This window comes from Kogia breviceps, chromosome 10 (assembly GCF_026419965.1).
Source record: "Kogia breviceps isolate mKogBre1 chromosome 10, mKogBre1 haplotype 1, whole genome shotgun sequence".
Taxonomy (NCBI): domain Eukaryota; kingdom Metazoa; phylum Chordata; class Mammalia; order Artiodactyla; family Physeteridae; genus Kogia; species Kogia breviceps.
This window is the reverse complement of record NC_081319.1, coordinates 75,854,807-75,878,908: the sequence shown is the minus strand read 5'-3', so window position 1 is coordinate 75,878,908 and position 24,102 is coordinate 75,854,807. Positions and strand designations below refer to the sequence as shown.

General features: G+C 36.7%; 1 protein-coding gene across 10 annotated transcripts in view; it reads right to left on the bottom strand.

Moving 5' to 3' along the window:
* The window catches only part of UBR2 (ubiquitin protein ligase E3 component n-recognin 2), a 114,786-nt gene that overhangs the window by 33,121 nt on the left and 57,563 nt on the right, over positions 1 to 24,102 (bottom strand). For all 10 annotated transcript variants that reach the window (XR_010835098.1, XR_010835099.1, XR_010835100.1 and 7 more), the window contains exons 14-30: positions 22,356 to 22,484; positions 19,434 to 19,617; positions 18,252 to 18,313; positions 17,271 to 17,381; positions 16,276 to 16,341; positions 14,861 to 14,983; positions 14,655 to 14,718; positions 13,580 to 13,704; positions 11,238 to 11,290; positions 10,067 to 10,169; positions 9,011 to 9,059; positions 8,005 to 8,159; positions 6,186 to 6,288; positions 3,061 to 3,170; positions 2,874 to 2,954; positions 2,357 to 2,535; positions 1,415 to 1,614 (exon numbers count right to left, since the gene is read on the bottom strand). Coding sequence is in view for 7 of the 10 variants with exons in the window: in XM_067006224.1 (XP_066862325.1) it covers positions 1,415 to 1,614; positions 2,357 to 2,535; positions 2,874 to 2,954; positions 3,061 to 3,170; positions 6,186 to 6,288; positions 8,005 to 8,159; positions 9,011 to 9,059; positions 10,067 to 10,169; positions 11,238 to 11,290; positions 13,580 to 13,704; positions 14,655 to 14,718; positions 14,861 to 14,983; positions 16,276 to 16,341; positions 17,271 to 17,381; positions 18,252 to 18,313; positions 19,434 to 19,617; positions 22,356 to 22,484 (1,897 nt within the window). In the remaining 3 variants the exon portion in view is untranslated. The remainder of the gene's footprint in view (positions 1 to 1,414; positions 1,615 to 2,356; positions 2,536 to 2,873; positions 2,955 to 3,060; positions 3,171 to 6,185; positions 6,289 to 8,004; positions 8,160 to 9,010; positions 9,060 to 10,066; positions 10,170 to 11,237; positions 11,291 to 13,579; positions 13,705 to 14,654; positions 14,719 to 14,860; positions 14,984 to 16,275; positions 16,342 to 17,270; positions 17,382 to 18,251; positions 18,314 to 19,433; positions 19,618 to 22,355; positions 22,485 to 24,102) is intronic.

Sequence of the window (24,102 nt, the reverse complement as noted above, 5' to 3'; positions counted from 1 at the left end):
CTACTAATTTTTTATATTTAAAGGAGATGAAAAATGAAAACAAACACAAAGTGGGTAGCTGGCTTCTTTGGGAATTCTTGGAATTCTCTACATAAATTAGTATAATCTTAGAAATTCCCTAACATTAAATTACTCAAGTTTCAATTTGCTTTATATAATAGAACAGTGCAAATTTCACAGCATAAAGAAAATCTTTTATGATATAAATTGTGAAAGCATTAAAAAAATCCACTTATAGCCAAGTACTAAATACAATTGGTATTTATCTTCAGCCTGGAATGAAATTTGTAAATCGCCTAGTACAAATGATCATTTCTTAAGGTGAAGCTGACCAATGTATCTTAACTAGGGTGCTTGAGAGCCACACTGTGAAGACTTTCACTATAGAGAAAAGGCAAACTTACCAGTGGTCTCTCAAACCTCCTTCCAATCATACAATGTGAAAAGCACTGGCTAAATAAGTACTTTGGAAATTAAAACACAGTTCCTACTCTCAAGAAGTTTACTGGTATCACTGAGGCATATGCACACATAAACAAATGTAAGAGTAGAAACATAAAAGTATCTGCGGTGGACACAATAAGGTGCAGCCCAGAAGCCCCTGCAGGAATGAATGACTTACTCTCTCAGCTGTTAGAAGAGGGTACTCAACTGTTATCCCTCTTTAAGGGACTTTGCTCAGGGTCACACTACTTTGATCAAGGTCATACCTCTTTCCAGAGGTACGCCACAACCAGTCACTGATCAATGTCAAGGTATAAAGACCCAGCCCCCTTGCCCCAACTTGGGACACCTCTGAAGGGCCATCCAGCTCCAGAGCTCCCATGGGGTTGGCTAAGGTCTTTTGGGGACTGCATCATAGCTCAACTTCTCCCTTTGCCCAAACCTGCTTCCTTCCCCTCCATTCCATACATGTTGATCCCAAGATTCTCTTGAATAACGTACTGCACTGCATGGTAATCTCTATCTCAATAATCTAAATGAGAATCTGGCTCAAGGACAGCTTCTCACAGGGGTGACTCACACCACTGTTCTGAAGGGATTCCACCCTGGATCTATCTATGAGATAAAATAATTATTGAGATAAAAGTTATTGTTATTTCAGTGTCAACTAATTATTGGACTTTACAAATGTGAAGAATGGGAAAGACTGTTAAGCACCAAAGTACTAATGAAACAAAGAACAGCTTTCTTTTGAATTCCTGCTATTTATCAGCTGCATAATTCAGGCATATACTTAACCTTCTGGAGTGTTTCCACATCTGTCAAGTGAGGAATTCCAGTCTAAGTTACCTGCTCAAGATACCACTAAGCCTACAGTTATTATTAGGTTAATAAAATCTCTGTATATCACCTACCATACTATGTGGCAGTCATTATTAATAGGGACGATGAGGATATAGCTATGACTTACCTGGATCCTGAATGAATTTACTTCTGTTTTTTGACAATACAGTTGATCTCTGAACAAATGCTGCCAGGACCATTGCCCTGCTTTCAACCTTGACCTCTTGCTCTTCTTGACACAATATACAGGTAACAAATTGTCTCTGTTCAGGGACCTGAGTTTGTGCTGGGCCCAATGCTGTAAAAGTCGTATCTGAAACCATAGGGCTGCAATAAAAAGGTTAGAAGTATAATTAATGAGCCCAAGAAGTTTCTATAGAATCATAAAACAGTAGATTCTAGATAAGCAGAAACGTATTTAAAACACGCAGTTTTTTGTTTTTTTAAAAAAATATTTATTTAGTTATTTGGCTGTGCCGGGTCTTAGTTGCGGCACGTGGGATCTTTCATCTTTGTTGAGGCGTGCGGGATCTTTAGTTGCGGCATGTGAAGTCTTAGTTGCAGAATGTGGGATCTAGTTCCCTGACCAGGGATTGAACCCAAGCCCCCTGTATTGGGAGTGCAGAGTCTTAGCCACTGGACCACCAGAGAAGTCCCTAAAACATACAGTTTTGATGACTTTATTTGAGAGACCCAAGTCTTTCATATGTATCAAAACCATCTCCTTCAATCCTCATAGCAATCCAATATGCAACACATAAGCCAGACACTAAGTTAACTGAGCCCAGTGTATTCATTCTTTTATGAATCTCAAGGGTCTTCTGTATAACTTACATTTTAAGCATACATATGAATTCTCTTATCTATAGTCAAGAGATATGCTCATAATCATATGCTAATAAACTCAGATTTCTAAGATTAAGTCCTCTAACTACGAGGCCACAAAATTTATCTATCAACTCTTCTAAGTTATTCTATGATTAAGTGTACTTATAAAGAAAAAAACCTGAACATCTTCCTCAGTTGAGAACCATGGTCAAGAGTTTCAAAAATTGTGATTAATTTTTACCTATTATCAAGAACAGCAGATATAGAGGCATCCAGTTCTAATGTCTGCTGAAAGAGTTCTTTGTTCTCATCAATAAAGTGCCGCTGCATCTCAGACATCTGGGCCATGATCTTTTCTCTGCGCAGTCTGGCAATCTCGGCTTTTCTCTTTCTCTCAGCTTTGTCTTTGTCTCTCGAACTCTGAAATTACGCTTCATTTAATTAGACCATTAGAGGCTAAATGCATATTTTCCCCCCCAAAGCAGAAACATCTTTATTGTAAATACTAATTAAAAACTATTCTATAATCTCACTTATCTAAACAAAGAGAAAAGATTTCTTAATCAACCTAACATGTTAAAAGAAAAAAAAAGGCAGTCCAAAAAGACAGCTACAAAAATATAAACAAATAGTGGCACACTTCTTGGAATTTACATGTTTGTGAATAATACCAACTATCAACTTACTGCAGATAAATTTAATTGTTTATAGTGAACTTGCCACAATTTCTCAGTATTACCACACTTTACATCTTGTACCTCTTCCATTATGGTTCCTTCTGTCTCTGCCACAGAACTGGTGGATGAACTCTCCCTTATCTTCTTAATAGCATTAAAAGTCTATGAAAAAAAATATCATTATTCTGAAGCTATGAAACATTATAAAAATTTAAAGATAAACATTTAATATTTCTCACAAAAAGCACAGTGATGCAGGAAATTTTACCTTTAATATCCACCTAATCATATCTTTGTGGACTTCTAGGTAGGGAGCATTTTGTAGTGTTTCCAGCATAGCTAGTATGCTAGGAGAGTTGTTTGGTGCTTCACCAGGTTCTGAGGCGGAAGAAAAAAAAGGGCACATGAACAACAGCTAAGGCTTCATAGTGCTTATTACTAAGCACAAGAAGATAAATTAAGTTGCTTATAACATTTGCCCATCATTTCATTACAGCTCTACTTAGAAATTTTCAATACCTCTCAAAATGTGACATATTTGTATTTTACAAACAAGTTGTTAACTAGAATGCTTTAATCATTCACAACTGACATCTTATACCAAATGATTATTTTAACATAGCCTCTAGCAAAATTAAATAAAAACCCAGCTGAAAGGTCCACCTGAGATTTTACAAGTCTAAGAAAATGAATTAGGATTATAGGAATCCATGTGTATATAACATGTATCTGTTTTGACCTTTTCTTTAATGAAAAGCTAGATTCAAAATAAAACAAATTTTTTCCTCTATGGATTACTTTTTTATTTTGAGAAAAAGATACAAAAGTCCATTACTCTCAGGAGTACATTTACTCCAATATTAGCTGATTTAGTTCTATAGTTGGAAATATCCAATTATTAATTTTCTTGATTTAAGAAACATTTCTGGCAAAATATTACTCCTTCCTAAGAGGGTAAGAGACTGAACTATGTGATCTTTTTAAAAAAATGTAATTTAATTTAGTTGTTATTTTTTTGGCCATGACACATGGCTTGTGGGATCTTAGTTCCCTGACCAGGGACTGAACGTAGTTCCTCAGTAGTGAAAGCACCGAGTCCTAACAACTGGACCACCAGGGAATTCCCTGAACTATGTGATCTTTAATATTCTTCCAGAGCTGAAATTCGGTGGTTGTGGATTAGGGATCTGACTCTAAATAGTTTGTCTTTTGTTTGTTTGCATGTATGCATGTATTTATTTACTTATTTATGGTTGCACTGGGTCTTTGTTGCTGTACACAGGCTTTCTCTAGTTGCGGCGAGCAGGGGCTACTCTTCGTTGCAGTGCTCTGGCTTCTCATTGCGGTGGCTTCTCTTGTTGCGGAACACAGGCTCTAGACATTCAGGCTTCAGTAGTTGTGGGACGCGGGCTCAGTAGTTGTGGCTCGCGGGCTTAGCTGCTCCACGGCACGTGGGATCTTCCTGGCCCAGGGCTTACACCCGTGTCCCCTGCACTGGCAGGCGGATTCTTAACCACTGTGCCACCACAGAAGTCCCAATAGTTTGTTTCAATTATATAAAATGTTTAAAGAGAAACAGGAGGACTGTCCAGAGAAAATGATGATTATTGAAAGAAAAAGAAAGAAAGAAGCAAAAGAGAACCTGAGATCAAATGAAATTAGGGAGTTTTCTGTGTGGTTATCCCAAAGTAAAAAAAATGCAGATAAAGAAGGTACAACAGATACAATGTTAATGTTAATCGACAGAAAGAAACACTGGCAGAGAAAAGAGCTGGGAAAGGCTGGCACCCAAGAATATAGTATTCAGTGGGGAAACACAGCTCCCCTTCTTCCTCCCACTTACCTGGATGTGGGCAAAAAGGGAAAAATAGAGATTTAGCCGCAACCAGGACTATTCCTCCTCATCCCCCAGTGGAACCTAGTATTCTCACAGTCACTATCTTTTAGGAAGAAATGGCAGAGAACACAATACTAAACAAAGTTACAGAAATACTCCCTTGCAATCAAGGAATTCAGAAACTCCTATTATACCACCACAAATTCATTTAAGCATCTCAGAAAATCACTGATTGCAGGTCTGGAGCAGGGAAAGTACAAGATGACCCTCAGACACCTTTTATGCCAGAAAGCAAGGTGGTGCTCAAATACTAATGGGGTTGGGTCAAAAGGACACAGAGCCAATGGAACAGACTCCCACTGCCCAGAAGTGGCACAGTTTGAGCATCAAAAGGAGTATTGATTATAACTGACTATGAAACACTGAAAAAAAACCCATGAGTAATATTAAAAAACAAAAGAACCACAAAAAAAGTAAGCAAACAAAAAAGATTCACAGTTGCCACTACTTCAGGTAACTATTAGAACAACTGCTTATTCTGAAAATTAATAAAGGAAATGTTTTTATTTAGAGATGAAATGACATCTGAAACAAATGGTTCAGGGAATTCCCTGGCAGTCCACTGATTAGGACTCTGTGCTTCCAATGCAGGGGGCCCAGGTTCGATCCCTGGTTGGGGAACTAAGATCCTGCATGCTGTGCAGCACAGCCAAAAGATAAATAAACAAAAAACCAAATGGTTCAAAAAAGTGTTCAAACATAAAGCAAATATAGCAAAACACTAATTTCTGAATCTAGGTGGCAGGTATATAGATGTTTATTGTACAACTCTTCCAACTTTTCTGTATGTTTGAAATATTAATATTAAAAAGCTAGAAAAAATATTTCTTTGGTCTTCTCAAAAAATGTCACATTACTTTATATAAAATGTAATCCTCTATAGCTAATTTTCTTATTTTCATTACTTTTTTTCCTTTTTTTTTTTTTTTCTTTTTTTTGCGGTATGCAGACCTCTCACCGCTGTGGCCTCTCCCGTCACGGAGCACAGGCTCAGCAGCCATGGCTCACGAGCCCAGCCACTCCGCGGCATGTGGGATCCTCCCGGACCAGGGCATGAACCCATGTCCCCTGCATCGGCAGGCGGACTCTCAACCACTGCGCCACCAGGGAAGCCCTTCATTACCTTTTATAAGATAATAGCAACAATTTAAAAGTGAAATCCTAATAGCAAATTCTGTGTTTTTAAAAGTATATACTAGAGTTTAAATTTATGTGCTATACTGATTTCAAACTAAGGTCTCCTCATTACTTTTTCCTGTTTATGAATTCAAATTTATGTTTTTAAAGTATGGGTAGGCCCTAAGTATTTTTATAAGAATGTATCAGGCTCTGATATAGTACACAGGATCTGATATAATACACAGGTGAATAGACAGCCTCAGAAATTTGGATTCAATATAACCTACTTAAATCTTATATGATCAAATAAAAGAGGTTATACTACATTTAAAAATCACAGACATGTTGAGTTAGTTTAGTAAAAAGTGTATACATACTCGATATCTTCTGAGTGAAGGTAAATGTTACTACATGCTCCTCCATGACATTCTCTAAATGCTGTTTTTCTTCTTGTAGTGCCATTCCAATTAAATGTAACACCTAAAATACAATATGTTTTGTAACTTTTAGTGAAACAAAAATCAAGTACATATTTTTATTAGAAATAAAAAAAATTCACTATTGAAAAAAGATAATAAGTGCAGTAAAAAATAATTCAAAGTACCAATTTTCAGGAAATCCAAACTCAAATTCATTTTCTAATAAAGAATTCTCAGCAAGGAAACAAAAATTTCTATTTCAGCTAGGAAGAAAATTCAACTGCAAATTCTTAGGGTAAGTTAAAATTACTAACAGCTGTGACCAGCAATCCATATAATTTTCAGTTATTCTATCCCTACACTACAGTCTTAAAAATCACTGATTCTAAGAATCAGTGGCCAGATAATTACACCTGAAAGCATCTATCATGCAATGATCTAATCTATAATACTCCTAGTTCAATTTCTCTAAGGACTAAAAATCTTAATCATCTAAGAGACACACTTTTATCTCTAATGCCACATCATTTATAAAGATGTTCAGCATACCTCATGAAAAATTCCTTCCTAGACTTCTAAGAATATAACTACACTAATCTATTTGCACTTTTATTGTTCTTTATCCTGCTCCCCAATTTTTGAAGAAGATATGCATGTGGTGTCTCTGTATCGTTCCCTACACGTAGGGCTACTGTGGTTGTCAGACTTGGAAGAACTAAGTTAGCCTGAATGACATAAAGCAAATGTATATATAAGATCAATGATGTTCATTCCTCTTTTCTCCATCATTTCCCATACATCTTTTGCTCATACAATACTGATGGTCTCCAGTATACTGCAACTCAATGCTTTTACATTTTAAGTGTATGTTTGTAAACTGGAGGGGGGTATACATATACAAATATCTTAGCCAATGAGATACTTGAGCCTGCTGAGACAATGGGAGGAACAATAGCTTTGCAGGAAGGCTCTGGAGGAGGGCTCACCTTCATCTGAATTCTGGCTTCACTGCTTTCAAGTCCCACTAAGCCTAACTTCATCATCTTCAAGAATAAAAAATTTAAAAAAATAAAATAAAAGAGCTTTCCTCTAGAGTTTTGAGGGTTACAAATATGGTACATAAAAGTGCCTAGCATAGAATAAGGCACAGAGTAGGTTAATTGTATTAACTGAGTATTATTATGTTACTTACTAGTTGGGTAACATGGACAAGTCTATCTCACTGAAACTTGCCTTCCTCATCTATACAGTGGAAAAACTATCTACCGATACTCATAGGGGTATTACGTGAATTTAATGAGATAATAATTTACGAATGACTTACATTAAATCTATAAAGTAAAATACAAACAAGGTTCTAGACTTGCCACTAATTAGTTATGGGAACATAAGTCTCTGACTTTCAATTTCTTCAACTGCAAAACATAAGTATTAATGAACTCACAGGTTTTTAAAGAGAATTAAGTGAAAAACAAATGCAAAGACAACATATACAAATATCAGAGTACTGTATAAACAAAGACATATCAGGACCAAACAGTGAGAGCAGATCTGCCAACAAGACCAAGGTAACCACAACCATGTGGTGTAAAAAAATCTGCCAGGCTCTCATTTTTATGGTCAGACACAAACAGTAACAAAATACTATATTTCCAATTAAGTTAACACTACACTTTATCCTAACTTTCCTGTGTACAGATATTGACAGGAGTATTCTATATTTTGGTTTTTACTACAAGACCACTAAAATATAAATAATAAATGTCTTCAAACTTACCCTTTGCAGCATGGACTCAGACCAGACATGTCCATTATGTTCTACAGTCCATTGCAATACTGTTCTCATGATTAACAACATGACATCTGACTGCAAAATGTTAACCAGACTTGCAAACAGAGGGCAGAATGGGGGCAAAACTGGAGGTGGAAGTGCTGAAAATAAAGTTATAATTGGCTACTTTTGTAGAACATGCTTTAAAAAACAGATGAACAAAAAACTATCCTTTTGTTACATACTTTTGATAGTCTTCAAAGAATATTCATTTACACACATCTTAAAGCTATATTTTACCTTCTCAGGTCAGTCAAATGCATAAAGACAGCTCTGTAAGTAGCAGTAGTACAAAAGAAGGCCTTTCCTTTCCCTAGAAATGCCTTACGATCCGAGATAAAACCATTAACCCAAACGTGACTCAGTACAGACTATGTCTACATTAGCATATTTATTAGCCCTTGAAAGTTCATTCATGGGGCTTTCCTGGTGTCCAGTGGTCAAGAATCTGCCTTCCAATGCAGAGGACGTGGGTTCGATCCCTGGGTGGGGAACTAAGATCCCACATGCTGCAGGGCAACTAAGCCTGTGCACTGCAACTACTGAGCCCACGTGCTCTAGAGCCCACGTGCTCTAGAGCTCAGGCGCCATAACTAGAGAGCCTGTGCGCCACAACTACTGAGCCCACACGCTCTGGAGCCTGTGTGCCACAACTAGAGAGAAGCCCGTGTGCCACAATGAAGAGTCCACGTGCTGCAATGAAAGATCCCACATGTTGCAAGGAAGATCCCATGTGACGCAACTAAGACCCAAATCAGCCAAATAAATAAATTAAAAAAAAAACAACGCTCACTCAGAAAGCTTGTATTTAAATCTACCACTTCATTAAGAATCATCATCAAAAAAAACAAAAAAACAAAAAACAAAAAAGAATCATCATCATAGTCAATAGAAAACAATGTTTAACAAGTAAAAGAGACTGACACGAGATTTTGGGAAAGATTAAAAATACCTGTATCTTCCTTATTTTGTCTTTTCAATTTCCGTTGGGCTTCCTCTGCCTAATAAAAATGAATGTAATTTGGACAGGGAATTAGTAACACGAAACAATTTAATATCCCAAACTACTGATATATGTTAATCTTTGCCATACTAACTTCTGATTTTAGAAGATTTCTATCCTTAGTTTTGCAACCCCCCCGCCGAAATTGGTATCAAGGTTAATTTCCCCCTGCCATTAAAAGAATCCCCCCAAATGTATTCTTTCTTGATTTAAAATGCAGGGGAAACATGCACCAACCAAAACCAAAAACTTATTCAGATTTGAGCTTTATTTCATGCATCAAACACTAATACACACTGCTATATATAAAATAGATAACCAACAAGGATCTACTGTATAGCACAGGGAACTATACTCAATATTCTATAATAACCTATAAGGGAAAAGAATCTGAAAAAGAATATGTATATATGACTGAATCACTGTACTGTACACCAGAAACTAACACAACATTGTAAATCAACTATACTTCAAAAAAGCAAAAACAAAACCCCAGAAAACTAATAAACAAAAGCTTCATGTTTGTTTCGTTTACTGCCATTTATTGAAAACTTATTTTTAAGAGTAGACTGCTAAAAGGCAAAATTTAACCTGCTAAGAATGATCGGGAAAATTCCTTAAGTCACCATGGAAAAGCATAATGTTAAGTACTAGCAATTCTGAAATGAGTGTAAAATAGGTTAACTGATTAGAATACACGTTGATGATGTCTTCAAAAGCCAATAAAATACATACAATTAGATATGTGTGGGTATGTATATAATTATATAGATCTTTTTTATGTACACACAAAATAGGGGAAAACCCCAAATGCTACATGGTGGTATTACAGGTAATCTGTACTTTCTTCTTTATACCTTTTCATATTTTCCAAATTTCCTACAATAAAAATGTGTCCTTTTTCAATCTGTGAAAAGCAGTAAAAGTTGTTTAGGAAAAAACAAAATAAAAACAAAGAAACTCCAAGCAACCCTTTCTCAGTACACTTTTAATTTTCTCAATTACCTTGGACTGCTCTGCCCTTGAAAAGTGATAGAAATACAAATTGAACTCTTTGGCACATTCTGGTTTCAGTTCATACATGCCTCGTCCTGTTAATCCGGGTTTCCTTTGGGGGAAAAAAAAAAATTCTTAAATCTCATATACTGTTGGTGAATGTAAGCTGGAACTACTTTCTGTGGGTTCATTTAATCATTTACATCCAAAGCTTAATGTGCGTCCACTTTATCTAACATGTCCACCTTGAATTTATTCTAACTGTACAAGTGAATGTGATGGTCACTGTAGTGACAACAATTTAAAGTCTAACAACAGGGGACAGGTTACACACATTATGACATCTCCAAACAACTGAACACACTACTAAAATTGATGTTAACTTGTATATTTTGACACGTAAAGATGTCTGTGATAAGTTCTACCAAGCGAAAAAAAGCAGATGCAATTTTAGGGTTTAGAGAATCTTTTCTATATTTTCCCTAAAAATATGTATTGTTTTTAAAATCAGCAAAAATAAAGACAATGCCATTGGAATGAGGAGCACAGAAAAAGCAGGGTTAAGAAATTGACTCAACAACCATAAGGGGATAGACTATTGATAGTTTCCTGACTGGGCAACACACTGGGCACTGAAGAAAGCATTATTCAGAGGGTATCCCATAACTTAGGTGGTACATTCAAATGGAAACAAAGAAAGCACAATGCATTTACTCAGATCACCTGCTCAGGTTAGTTTCAATTATCTGAAACTATCAGCTAGGGAACACCTGAAAACTGAAAATTCTCATAAAGCTACTTCAAGTTGCTAAGTGCAGGGCTAGATCATAAAAGTGAAATGTCGGGCTTTCCTGGTGGCGTAGTGGTTGAGAGTCCACCTGCCGATGCAGGGAACATGGGTTCGTGCCACAGTCTGACAAGATCCCACATGCCGTGGAACGGCTAGGCCCGTGAGCCATGGCCGCTGAGCCTGCGCGTCCAGAGCCTGTGCTCCGCGATGTGAGAGGCCACAACAGTGAGAGGCCCGCGTACCACAAAAAAAAAAAAAAAAAAAAAAAAGAAAGTGGTTGTCACTCTCTGAAAACAACAATTTTATTCTCAGTTCCATCAAGGGAAACACTCTAAGAAAAATTAATGTATAAAATAAAATTGAATGTGAAAAAGCAGAAAATAAACTCACTTGAAATGGGCAACTGCTTCAATTACACTCTCCATGCCAGTTTCTTTGTTCTCCTAAAGGTACAGGAAACAAATTAAGTGCGTTTCATGTTAATAATAGTATCTGCTAGCACTCTGAGCATTATGCTTTTATTTTATTAAGCTTCATACAGCAATCGTATAAAGCAGATATACTATTTTCCCAATTTTTACAAATGAGGATTCCATAGTAAACATAATGATTAATAGGCAGTTGGAGAAATTGAGTTGGTAAGCTAACATTCAATTCAGATTGATAAAATTAAAAACAAGTTACTACCATATGGAATCAAGGTGACAGCTTTCAAAAGGAATAAAATAAAAACACAAAGTACACATACGTTTAAATTTTATATTTAAAATTTATATATTTGCAATATTTTGTGAAATAGCTACACTAATTTCTCATCTATTTTTGTTAAAACGTCATTTCCCAAATCATATCCCATTCACGACAAGCTGTTCATAGGAATTCTGTGAAATAGTCTCTGGTCAAAAATGTTTGGTAAATATAGATGCCATCACTTTGTACAAGGCAGTTACACTTTTAAAATACTGTTTTAAATTTTATTTCTTCCTTATTCCAATGGTCTAAATGAAACTGTAATTGTTTCCTCATTTCCTGCTTTAAAAAGTACATATATACATAACTAGAAATGGAAATGGCAAAAGTAACCCATTAACAAAGACCCATTAAAAAAAGTACATGTAATTTTTATTCTGACTAGATATTCAGTGATATTAACAAATCATTAATTTTTTTTTAGGTGTGATAATTGGGATATGCATAGGTTTTTCTAAAAGCTCGTATCTTTTGGACCAACCTTGGCACTACTGACATTTGGACGAGATAGTTTTTTGTTGTGGGAATCTGTCTTGTGCATTGTAGGATGTTTAGTAGTATCCTGGCCTCTGCTGAATGGATGCCAGTAGCATCACACACCCTGCCCTGAGTAGTGACATTGCCAAATGCCAGCCCCCCCGGCGGCGGGGGGTGGGGGGCAAAATCATCCCTGGTTGAGAACCACTGTTTTAGATATACACAATTCTACTTATAGATGAAATGATAAACCTGGTATTCTCTACAAAATAACCCAGTGAGGGTGTAGAGATCAGTGGCTGGGGTATAAATAAAATAAGATTGGTCATCTGTTGAAGCTGGTGATGGTTCACTATACTATGTTTTCTATTTCTATAGATGTTTGAAGTTTTTCAAGTTTGAAATAATACAAAGTTTAAGAGAAGTATTACAAATGCAACAAATAAAGGTTTAAATCCCAGAAGAATGAACATTAAGGTTAAGAGTTTTGATCTATGTTTCAAATTCGGGAAAACATTTTGAAAAACCTCGATGAAAATAAAGTCCTTTCACAACTGTAATCTGGGTTTCTGAAAAGCCCCAGGGCTGAAAAGTAGGTGGCAGAGGAACTTAAGATCCTGGCAGGAAAAATAGTTACAACTGAATCTATGAATGCCCATATGAATATTAATTTACATTCACTAAAATGAGAGAGATGGCTTAGCATAGTCTTTGGGTGCTTTAGAAGGAAAAACCTCTAGCGAACTTTAGTCAACACAGCTGGGTAGGTATTTCTAGGTTATAAAGCGTTATCTCTTCCCATGGCAACTTTGTACTAAACACCCTATAAAAACTCCTCTTTAATGGATATATAAATTCCGTTCTAAGGAACAAGTTTTTTTCTCTTTTTAAAAAAATTAATTACTTAATTTTATTTTTGGTTGTGTTGGGTCTTTGTTGCTGTGCACGGGCTTTCTCTAGTTGCGGCGAGTGGAGGTTACTCTTCGTTGTGGTGCACAGGCTTCTCATTGCCGTGGCTTCTCTTGTTGTGGAGCACAGGCTCTAGGCACGCAGGCTTCAGTAGTTGTGGTGCGTGGGCTCAGTAGGTGCGGCTCACGGGCTCTAGAGCACAGGCTCAGTAGTTGTGGCGCCAGGGCTTAGTTGCTCCACAGCATGTGGGATCTTCCTGGACCAGGGCTCAAACCCATGTCCCCTGCATTGGCAGGTGGATTCTTAAACACTGTGCCACCAGGGAAGTCCTGGAACAGGTTTTCTTCTATTCAGCATCCTTATCTCTTTCAAGGCTTCATTGTAAATGATTCTATTCCTAGGCTGCTTTCCACTCCCAGTCCCTAGTATTCTCTTTTTCTAATTATTTCTAATAAGATTGACTAGAGTTATACATGTTTTAGAACTGTAGTTTTTACAATTATGGAAAAGGTACAGAGAAGTAAATCTATACATACTAGACTGGTAGGTAGGGAAGGATTTCCATAATTTTCTTTTTGTAAAATGTAGGTACTTACATCTTCAGGTAAAGACTTTACCAATTCACTATGAGCCATAGGTTTGATGCTCAACTGATGGATAATCTCTCGTTTAATCTCATCTGTAGCATTTACCTGTCCAACTCCAGGACTAAATCTCTCTCCTGTCAACAGTGAATAAGTAAATATACACACACTTAACAATCATAATACTTATAAGTGATATATATTTATAATTCATGCAACACAATATATTTTTCTTTCTGTGCAATCGGAAAGCAATGACTGGTCTGGCAACAAGGTAGGGTGAGAGCAGCTCCTAACCATCTTTCTGAGTCTCTGACACAACGGGTGAGTGTAGTCTTCAGCAATGGAGAGAGAACTCTGGTTGCTGTTTTGAAAGAATGGGATCAGAAGGTGGGAAAGGATTAGAAGTAGTCAAGAATTGGTACAGCAGTAGCTGTACTAGCAGCCTAGGTAGGAGGGAGAGCCTTCCTTTGTCCTTTTATCTAGTGGCAAATAAGATATCACCTTCTGAGACCTTCTTTATTGGTATTACCTCCTGACAGTAGCCAGGATTCTCTGCTCTATGGACTATAGAGAGACTGAAATAGTACAGGAGGTGGGAGAAAGTAAAGGATAAAAGAATAGGAAAGATGGAAGCAGCAGGACTGAAAATTTAGGTAATAAGAAAAAAAAATCTGTGTCTATTAGCCACAGGTCTCTATTAACTTGGAATTTTCATATTTGAATTCAAGAGGACACTTTTGTACCACAAAACCATGGAGAAAAACATAGCTAAGATATAAAGTAACTGTAAATGGCTCCTAAATATCCTATTCTTGTTTGCTAAATTCTCCTGTCCCCTGTTTTATTCCCAACACAGTCTTCCAGTTTATCCTGCTTTAGCAGTTGTCCTCTCTCATTCCAAAGGACCACAGTGCTGCTTCTCTCATCATTACAGTAACCAGAGAGGAGACAGTAATAGACACTCTCATCTCCTTCCCCTAAAACTGAGTAACTGCTCAAATAGAGGAAACAGTTCAGATTCTAAACTATTTGCTACCACAAAAGTCAATATAATACATAAATGTTCCAAAAGATCCAAACTTACCAACAAGCATTATAATGAGGTATAGCATTTCTTCTATTAGAGTGTTGTTCTGCTGAACTAAATCCTGTAACAATCGGGGGTAGTGGGAGAGAAAGTTCATAGATAAGAATAAGAATACTGTATTACCTCAGATGATCAAAATAACCAAAAAGAATGAAAGATGCTTCTCTAACAGTGTGTTGTGGTCTCATAAAGCATTCTCTTACCTTATGAGTAGTCTCAGAACTAATTTTTTTTCCATAGTCTGGAGTACTGAAAATCTGATGAAGTTCAAAGCGGCTAAGCATTATCATCAGGAAATGATTTGGATCCATCATGGAGACACCTGTCTTTTTAAAAAATGTTTGAGATAAAGGAAAAGAGGAAGGTCAAAAGGGCTACGAAACAACTAGTGAGAGATATTTTGGCTTGCACAAGAGAAAGCAGCTTACTCGTTCATCAATTCCAATAAAAGATGAAAACCCATTTAGCCCCAATCTCTACTTGTGGTAGCTACAAGTGTGGACACGGATCTATGCTGGTAAAACAAATCAAAACAAAACACTCCCTAAACCCACATATCATATTCCCTATAAATTCAGTTCAAAGATTTGTGTCAGGGACAGAAATGTGGTAAGGTAATAAAACTTCTAGCATTAAAAAAAATATGTATCATATTAAACTCTTATCAAGAACTCAAACTAATTTTTAGTGATAAATGCTATACTAAGTGAAATGACAGTGTTTAAATATTAGTTTTAATTCTCCTGTAATTCCTGTATAGTTTCTCAATCAACTTGAATTTTAATTTATTTTGAACCAATAATTTTTTTTTTTTGAAACTTACATTTTGTAACTTTTTCTATAATTTCTAAATCCATTCAGCAATAATACGGAAACACTACTTTGTGACAAGCACTGTGCTATGTAAAATGGACATAAAAAGGAACAAGATAGAGTTGCCACCGTTTATTGTAGGGGATGAAAAGTAAATAGGCAACCACAATCCAGACTTATGAATGCTATGGTGGGGATAAGCATCATGCTATGGGCCCTCCCAAAAGGGACACAAAGCCACATTTCAGTGTGTCAGGGAAGGCTTCCTGGAGAAAGTGACTCTAAACACGAAGACACGCAGGAAAACATTATACGTGGTAAACAGAAAAGGAAGTGGGTGGGGTGGTCAATCTAGGGAGCAAAAAAATAAATGTGCAGATTTTAAGACTTAAGGGAGAGTATGACAAATTCAGGGAATTTTAAACATAGCTAAGTACTGAAGGCCTTGAATATCAGTTTGAGGGATATGGGTCTTTAATCAGATGACAGTAAAGAAAGGGTGGTTTTCAGGTTTCTGACTCTAATAACTACAGATTGTTGAATAATTCACGAAGGTAGGGAAACCTCAAAGATAGGAAGAGGGTACGGAGGACACAAGAGGAGTTATTTTGAATATGTTAACTGTGAGATGTGTCCAGGAAACTAGATGGAAATGTTCTATCAGCTGTTAGCCATATGAGTTTGGAGCTTAGTAGATAAGGGCTAGGCTGCAGTTATAGATTTGAGAGTGATCATAAATGATTGGGTCCTGTGGAAATAACAAGAAGAAAAACTCCCCACAACTTTTAAATTTAATGCTTTTTACCTGAAGCATTACTATATCCTTGTCAAACATTTCACGCCTGCATTTCACATTGTGGTAGTAATAAATCTAAAAAAAAAAAGTAATTATATTGGGTAAACAGGATTTTATTTGTGCAGTTCCCTCTTCTCCCCACTCACCAAAAGAGCACATAGCTCTTGTGCATGTGAGCATGAACACGCAAATGTGCACACGTAATGTGGTTTCCCCAGCAGTTAATGCTATCTTAGTAGAGATTAATTAATTAGAAATTTCCAGATCACAGTAGTCACTCTATGGTTCACATTTTTTTTTTTTTTTTTTTTTTTGCGTTACGCGGGCATCTCACTGTTGTGGCCTCTCCCATTGCGGAGCACAGGCTCCGGACGCGCAGGGCCTGCGGCCATGGCTCACGGGCCCAGCCGCTCCGCGACATGTGGGATCCTCCCGGACCGGGGCACGAACCCGTGTCTCCTGCATCGGCAGGCGGACTCCCAACCACTGCACCACCAGGGAAGCCCCTATGGTTCACATTTTGCAGCCAACTTTCTGGGTCTCCTAATAAAGTTCTTTCAGTGAGATTTATTATAGCTATCAAACAGAAAAATCCTATACCAAGCCTTGATGAGGTTTAAAAATTAAAAGCTCAATTTCAGAGCTATACTAACAGAACTTTTATCTTTTAACCCAATTTAATTTAAGTAAGTGAAATCCAGATTTTTTATGTTTTAAAGATATCCAACTTTGTTCTAAAACTGACTGCAAGTGAAAATAGCTCATTTCTACTTTGATATTGTTTCTTAACAAAATATGAAAAAAAGCTCTAAAAAACTTTTTGGTTTAAGGTTACATTTCTTTTGTTAAACAGTTTTTTAAAAAAAATTCTTTTAAGGTTGTTTCCAGGGGTCACAAACAGTTTTAATATAGGTGACTTTCAGTGACTAAGTACACTGAAAATTATAACCTTCATAGAAGGTAAAGAATGGACTGAAAACTTTGTAGAATTAAAAAACACTTACTTGATTTACAAGAGAGAAACCATTTCTTCTCCACATTCCTGCATGAACTTGGGCACATAAAACAAGGCATCTAAGAGGGTGTTCTATCAACATGGGTGGGCTAAGTTCACTCTGTGTATACAAAAAAAACCACAAAAATCTGAACTCTATAAAGAAGATTGGTTTATAGGGGTGTAAGCTTTAAATAAAACACAAGTCAAAATTATTTTAAGGTTTGTTTGTGTGATAGTTAGTTTTATGTGTCAACTTGGCTGGGCCATGGTACCCAATTTTTGATTAACACCAATGTAGATGTTGCCGTGAAGGCATTTTGTAGATATGATCAGTATTTAAATCAGTAGACTTTGAGTAAAGCAGATTACTCTCCATGATATGGGTAAGCCTCATCCAATTAGTTGAAGGCCTTAAGAGAAAAGACTGAGGCTTCCCCAAGGATGAAGAAATTCTGCTTCCACATTGCCTTTGGACTTCAGACTGTGACATCAACTCTTAAACTCTTAGCCTGCTAGGTTGCTGGGCTTATTTCAACTTGCCAAGCCCCATGACTATGTGCATCAATTCCCTACAATAAATCAGTCTCTGTCTCCTACACACACACAAACACACACACACTCACTCACTCACTCATTCACTCAATCTTTATTGGCTCTGTTTCTCTGGAGAACCCTAGTAGTTTGTTTCAAAGTGGTTTCAAGTACGTGGAACATAGTAAATATTTACTTTTATTTATTTGTTTGTTGATTACTGAAATATAGTTGATGTATAGTATTATGTTAGTTTCAGGTGTACTACATAATGATTTGATATTTGCATACATTAGGAAATGATCACCGTGATAAGTCTAGTAACCATCTGTCTCCATACAAAGTTATTATGATATTATTGACCATATTCCTTATGCTGGATATTATATTCCCATGACTTATTATCTAACCGGAGGTTTATAATAGATATCTACTTTTAAATGTCAGCACTACTTACTAGAGGTAGGAGCTCTGGAAATTTATATGCCACTTCACTTTTGCTTACCAATACATGCAAACCTGTATGGAGAACAAATAAAAAGTATTTCTATATGTGAAAATCATTCAGATAAAAAAAAAAAAACAAACCTTAATATTCACTCAACTTTATAGCTAACTTTTCTGTTTCTCTTTGAGAACCTATCATGTTACACATTAAGATATAAAATGAATTGTATCCATAAATGAAGCTTTTCAATTGTTATTCTCATGAACCTCAGAATTAAAGGCACACTTGAACTGGAGTCTTAATTACATGTACCAACATACACTGATGACATTTTACAGAAGTAAATGTTAGACATACAAACATAGTAGAAGCAGCTATATAACTATCAAAGCAATTTGTATACCAATTTTAAGAGTCATATTCCACTGGATCATGGAGTTTGTTCCATTTAAAGTAAAGTAGTGAGCGGCTCTCCTGGCAACTGAACAGAGAACTGGCCATGGAATTCACGGTCTGCACTGATCCTGACCTCGAATTCAGTTCCCCAGAACTTCCAGTTTAGGATCAAAGCCTCTTTAGTCCCTAACTGCAAAGGGGTCTTTTATAGCTCAACCTTAGTTAATTCTGTTAACTAAGAATTAATGGTCCTGTTTATGTTGTTGTCTAAACAGAGAATGCTTTTTACAATCTTATCACCCCAATTTGGGACTCACTCCAACCTGCTGATTAAAAAGGTTATCAATAAATAAGAAACAGTTTAGAGAGAGAGGAAGTATAGGGTGGTTTCAATTTATTAGCAATCACTTAAGTGATAGACCAATATGAATCCTAACAACACAGATTTTGAAGCTGGGTTGAGATAAACAATAAAACATGTGGTATATGTAGTTAAGAAGTCTGAAGAAGCACTATGGTATGGTCATTACCAACATGGTTTCTGGTGCCAAACCACCTCAAAATCCCTACTCTGACTTGTTGCGGTGTGATGCTAAGTGAACCACCTCCATGTCTCAGTCTTCCCATTTGTGATAAGCCTAAAAACAATACCCACCTCATAGGCTGTGATGATTAAATAAGTTAATGCATGTGAAACTCTCAGAAAAATGCATTGTAGGTATTCAATAAACATTAACCACAAACAACAATTTAAAAGACAATTTCAGGGTTCTCTTTTAGGGAGAAATGCTTTACCTGCAAGTAGGCGAGAAACTGGAAGGTGAATGCTAACTTTTTCTTTGGAAACACAGTATCTGATAGTTTCCACTGAATGTCCACAAATGCTTAATGTGACTGGCTGTTCACCATCAGTAAAACCACCGTGACATTGCGTCAATACAGCAAGGCATTTCTTGTACGCTTCAATTAATACTTTTTCCTAAAAAAGACGGTTTTCTCTAAGTTACTCAAAGGTTTCTACAACATTAACCAAGCACCTCAAATTCAACGATGTATAAGTACTTCAAATATCAATATGGGCAAAATTAAACTCAATCTTTTCTTCCCAACTTGCTCCCTCTTCCAGGGCCCTGTCTCAGTAAATGACATCTTTATAGAGCTGTAGAAATCTAGAAGTCATTCCAAAATCCTCCTTTCCCTCATTCCCTATTTTTTTTTTAAATTGAGGGATAGCTGTTTTACAATATTACATTAGTTAGAGGTGTACAGATAGTGACACAAAATTTTTATAGATTATATTCCATTTATAGCTATTTTAAAATATCAGCTATATTCCTTGTGCTATAGCATAATCCTTGTAGCTTATTTATTTTATACACAGTGGTTTGTACCTCTTAATCCCCCCTATCTTGCCTCTCCCCACCTTCCTTCTCCCCGCTGGTAACCACTAGGTTGTTCTCTATATCTGTGATTCTGTTTCTGTTTTGTTATATTCACTAGTTGTTTTTTTTTTTAGATTCCACATATGAGTGATAACATACAGGATTTGTCTTTCTCTGTTTGACTTATTTCACTAAGCATAATACCCTCCAGGGTCCATCCATGTTGTTGCGAATGACAAAATTTCATTCCTTTTTATAGCTGAGTAATATTCCATCACACACCCCTGCACACACACACATTCCCACATCTTCTTCATCCACTCATCTACTGATGGACACTTAGGCTGCTTCCATATCTCAGCAATTGTAAATAATGCTTTAATATATGAAATTTGTTTTTCTCTTTCTGACTTACTTCACACAGAGGAATGGATAAAGAAGATGTGGTACATATATATACAATGGAATATTACTCAGCCATAAAAAGGAAATTGGGTTATTTGTAGAGACATGGATGGACCTAGAGACTATCATACAAAGTGAAGTGAGTCAGAAAGAAAATAATGCTGCTATGAACACTGGGGTACATGTATCTTTTTGAATTAGTGTTCCTGTTTTCTTCAGATAAATACCCAGAAGTGGAATTACTATTATATGGTGGTTTTATTTTTAGTTTTTTGAAGAAACTCCATACTGTTTTCCACAGTACACCAGTTTATATCCATACTAACAGTGTACAAGGGTTCATTTTCTCCATATCCTCGCCAACATTTGTTATCTGTGGTCTTTTTGATGACAGCCATTCTGACAGGTGTGATGTGATATCTCACTGTGGTTCTGACTTGCATTTCTCCAATGATTAGCGGTGTTGAGAATATTTTCGTGTGCCTATTGATCATCTGTATGTCTTCTTTGGAAAAATTCAGGTCTTCTGAATTCAGGTTTTCTGCCCATTTTAAAATTGGGCTGTTTGCTTTTTTGATATTGAGCTATTTATATATTTTGGATAATAACCCCTTATTGGGCATATCATTTGCAAATATTTTCTCCCACTCAGTAGGCTGTCTCTTTGTTTTGTGGATGGTTTCCTTTGTTGTGCAAAAGCTTTTAAGTTTAATTAGGTCCCATTTGTTTCTTTTTTGCTTTTGTTTCCTTTGCCTTAGGAGACAGATCCAAAAAAAAATGTTGCTATGATTTATGTCAAAGAGTGTTCTGCCTATATTTTCTTCTAGAAGCTTTATGGTTTTCAGTCTTACATTTAGGTCTTTAATCTAATTTGAGTTCATTTTTGTATATGGTGTGAGGAAATGTCCTAATTTCATTCTTTTATATGTAGCTGTCCAGTTTCCCCAGCACCACTTGCTGAAGAGACCATCTTTTTTCCATTGCATATTCTTGTCTCCTTTGTCGTGGATTAATTGACCATAATGTGTGGATTTATTTCTGGGCTCTCTGTTTTCCTCATCTTGGTTGTCCAGTCTACTACCAAGCTGGCAATTTCATCTAAATTTCTCTCAAACCTGACCACTGATTATTTCCAGTAACTCAAAGGAAAGCCAACATGTCTCCACTGAACTCCGTGCTTCTACTCTTACCCTCCTCCATCCATTTTCCACACAGAGTAACTTTTAAAAACATGTAAATTGGATCATGTCACTTCTCTGCTTGGGAGTGTCGAATGGCATCCCACTTTAATTAGAATAAAATTCAAACTTCTTTCCATGGCTTCCAAGGCCCTGCAAAGCCAGGCACCTGTTTACTTCTCTATTTTCAACCTCTGTTCCGACCAGAGCCTTCTCACAGCTCCTGGAACAACCGTACTTGTTCCCATGAGAGAGCATGATGCAGCTGTCCCTCAGTCAGGAATATTCTGTACTCTTTGATCAGTTAACTCTTGACACATAGTTCAGATCTCACAGAAGCCTTCTCTGACCTCCCAACTTACACAAACTCTCATCTAGATTTTATAGCCAAAGGATGGCCAAAATAATTTTAAGACATAGGATAAATGTACCAATAGTTAAATTTCATTTTTGGATAAATTTATAAACTTCTTTTCATATGCTCAAAATCTTGATGGGATTATATATATATAAAAAAGATAGTAACATAAAAGAAGAGAGTGTGGATTATATACTCCTTTATCTTCCAAGAGTTTTTCTAAGGTTTCAGAATTTGAACTTTTACTGAATATACAGGTGAAAGCAGAAAATATGCTGTTTTATGAACATATCACCACTATCCTCTCCAAACTGCCTCAGATTTTACTTAGGAAATTGCTTATCTCTGTCTCTCCTCCATTTATCTCCTATCCCTGAGCCCAGAAGAGACTCACATCTAAAGCACACCAGTCCTGCATCATTGAAATGACATGTGTTAATTTCATTTGTAGAGTGAAGGCTGCTTCCCACTCTGGTTCCATTTCAATATGCTGTCCTACTTGACGTGTAACTGGATCCATTCCCTTAAAATAAATGAAAAGATTTTTAAATAAACTAAAATTACTTCTGTTCTTTTACATCGAAACTTAAGAAATAATGCAGAAGAAATATTACAAAGACATATAAAGTAAAAGCTCTAACAGGAAGTTTCTAGTGGTATGAGAAGTCCAACTTCTTAAATAACACGTTTATATAACGTTCTCTAAATTTTTTTTTTTTTTTTTTTGCGGTACACGGGCCTCTCACTGTTGTGGCCTCTCCAGTTGCGGAGCACAGGCTCCGGATGCGCAGACTCAGCGGCCATGGCTCACAGGCCTAGCCGCTCCGCGGCACGTGGGATCTTCCTGGACCGGGGCACAAACCCGTGTTGCCTGCATCGGCAGCAGACTCTCATCCACTGCGCCACCAAGGAAGCCCTCTCTAAAATTTTGTAAATAAAAAATCCCAGTAAAATATAGAACAACTTATTTTAGAGGCAATCTTCTATATGTTTAGACAATAAAATGTATATACTTCACTGCAACAATCCTTCAAATCCCTTTTTAGTTCTATCATCCATAGAAAAAACTGTCAGAAGAAACTTGACAGACTTTTAAAATGCTATTGAATTTATAAATATGTTTTATAATATACTAAAATAAAATTTTTATATTTATTTGTAATCTGTAACTAGAAGTTTTCATAGGGCTTCCCTGGTGGCGCAGTGGTTAAGAATCCACCTGCCAAGGCAGGGGACACAGGTTTGAGCCCTGATCTGGGAAGATCCCACGTGCTGTGGAGCAACAAAGCCCGTGCGCCACAACTACTGAGCCTGCTTTCTAGAGCCCATGAGCCACAACTACTGAAGCCTGTGTGACTAGAGTCTGTGCTCTGCAACAAGAGAAGCCACCACAATGAGAAGCCCGTGCACTGCAACAAAGGGTAGCCCCCGCTCGCTGCAACTAGAGAAAGCCCGCGCACAGAAACGAAGACCCAATGTAAGTGGGAAGCAGCCGCATGGCACAGGGAGATCAGTTAGGTGGTTTGTGACCACCTAGAGGGGTGGGGTAAGGGGGGTGGGAGGGAGGGAGACACAAGAGGGAAGAGATATGGGAACATATGTATATGTATAACTGATTCACTTTGTTGTAAAGCAGAAACTAACACACCATTGTAAAGCAATTATACTCCAATTAGGATGTTAACAAAAAAAGACCCAATGCAGCAATAAATAAATAAATAAAGTTTTCATAGAGACTGAAAGAAAGCAAAACAAGAAAAAGATAAATAGCTTTTAATACAAAAGAATATAACTTTTTTAGAAACTAGCCTAACTACCCTGGTGCATTGGAACTGATTAAAAATAATAGAAAATACAGGACACTTCAAGTATTCAAAATGACCAAGGTAGATACTGTTTCTATAGGTACAAGGAAAAAACAGAAGTACTATAATAAAACACCCAGAAACCGCCACCAACATGGGAAGTAGAATATATCCTAAAAATGATAGGTTAACTTTGCTTATCCCTTTCTTAAGAAAGCCAGAAAGCTACTAAAGGAATCATAATGATATCCCTCAGATTTTCTGAAACATCATCTATCTTTTTACAGTTAGGGGAATTCCCTGGCAGTCCAGTGGTTAGGACCCTGTGCTCTCACT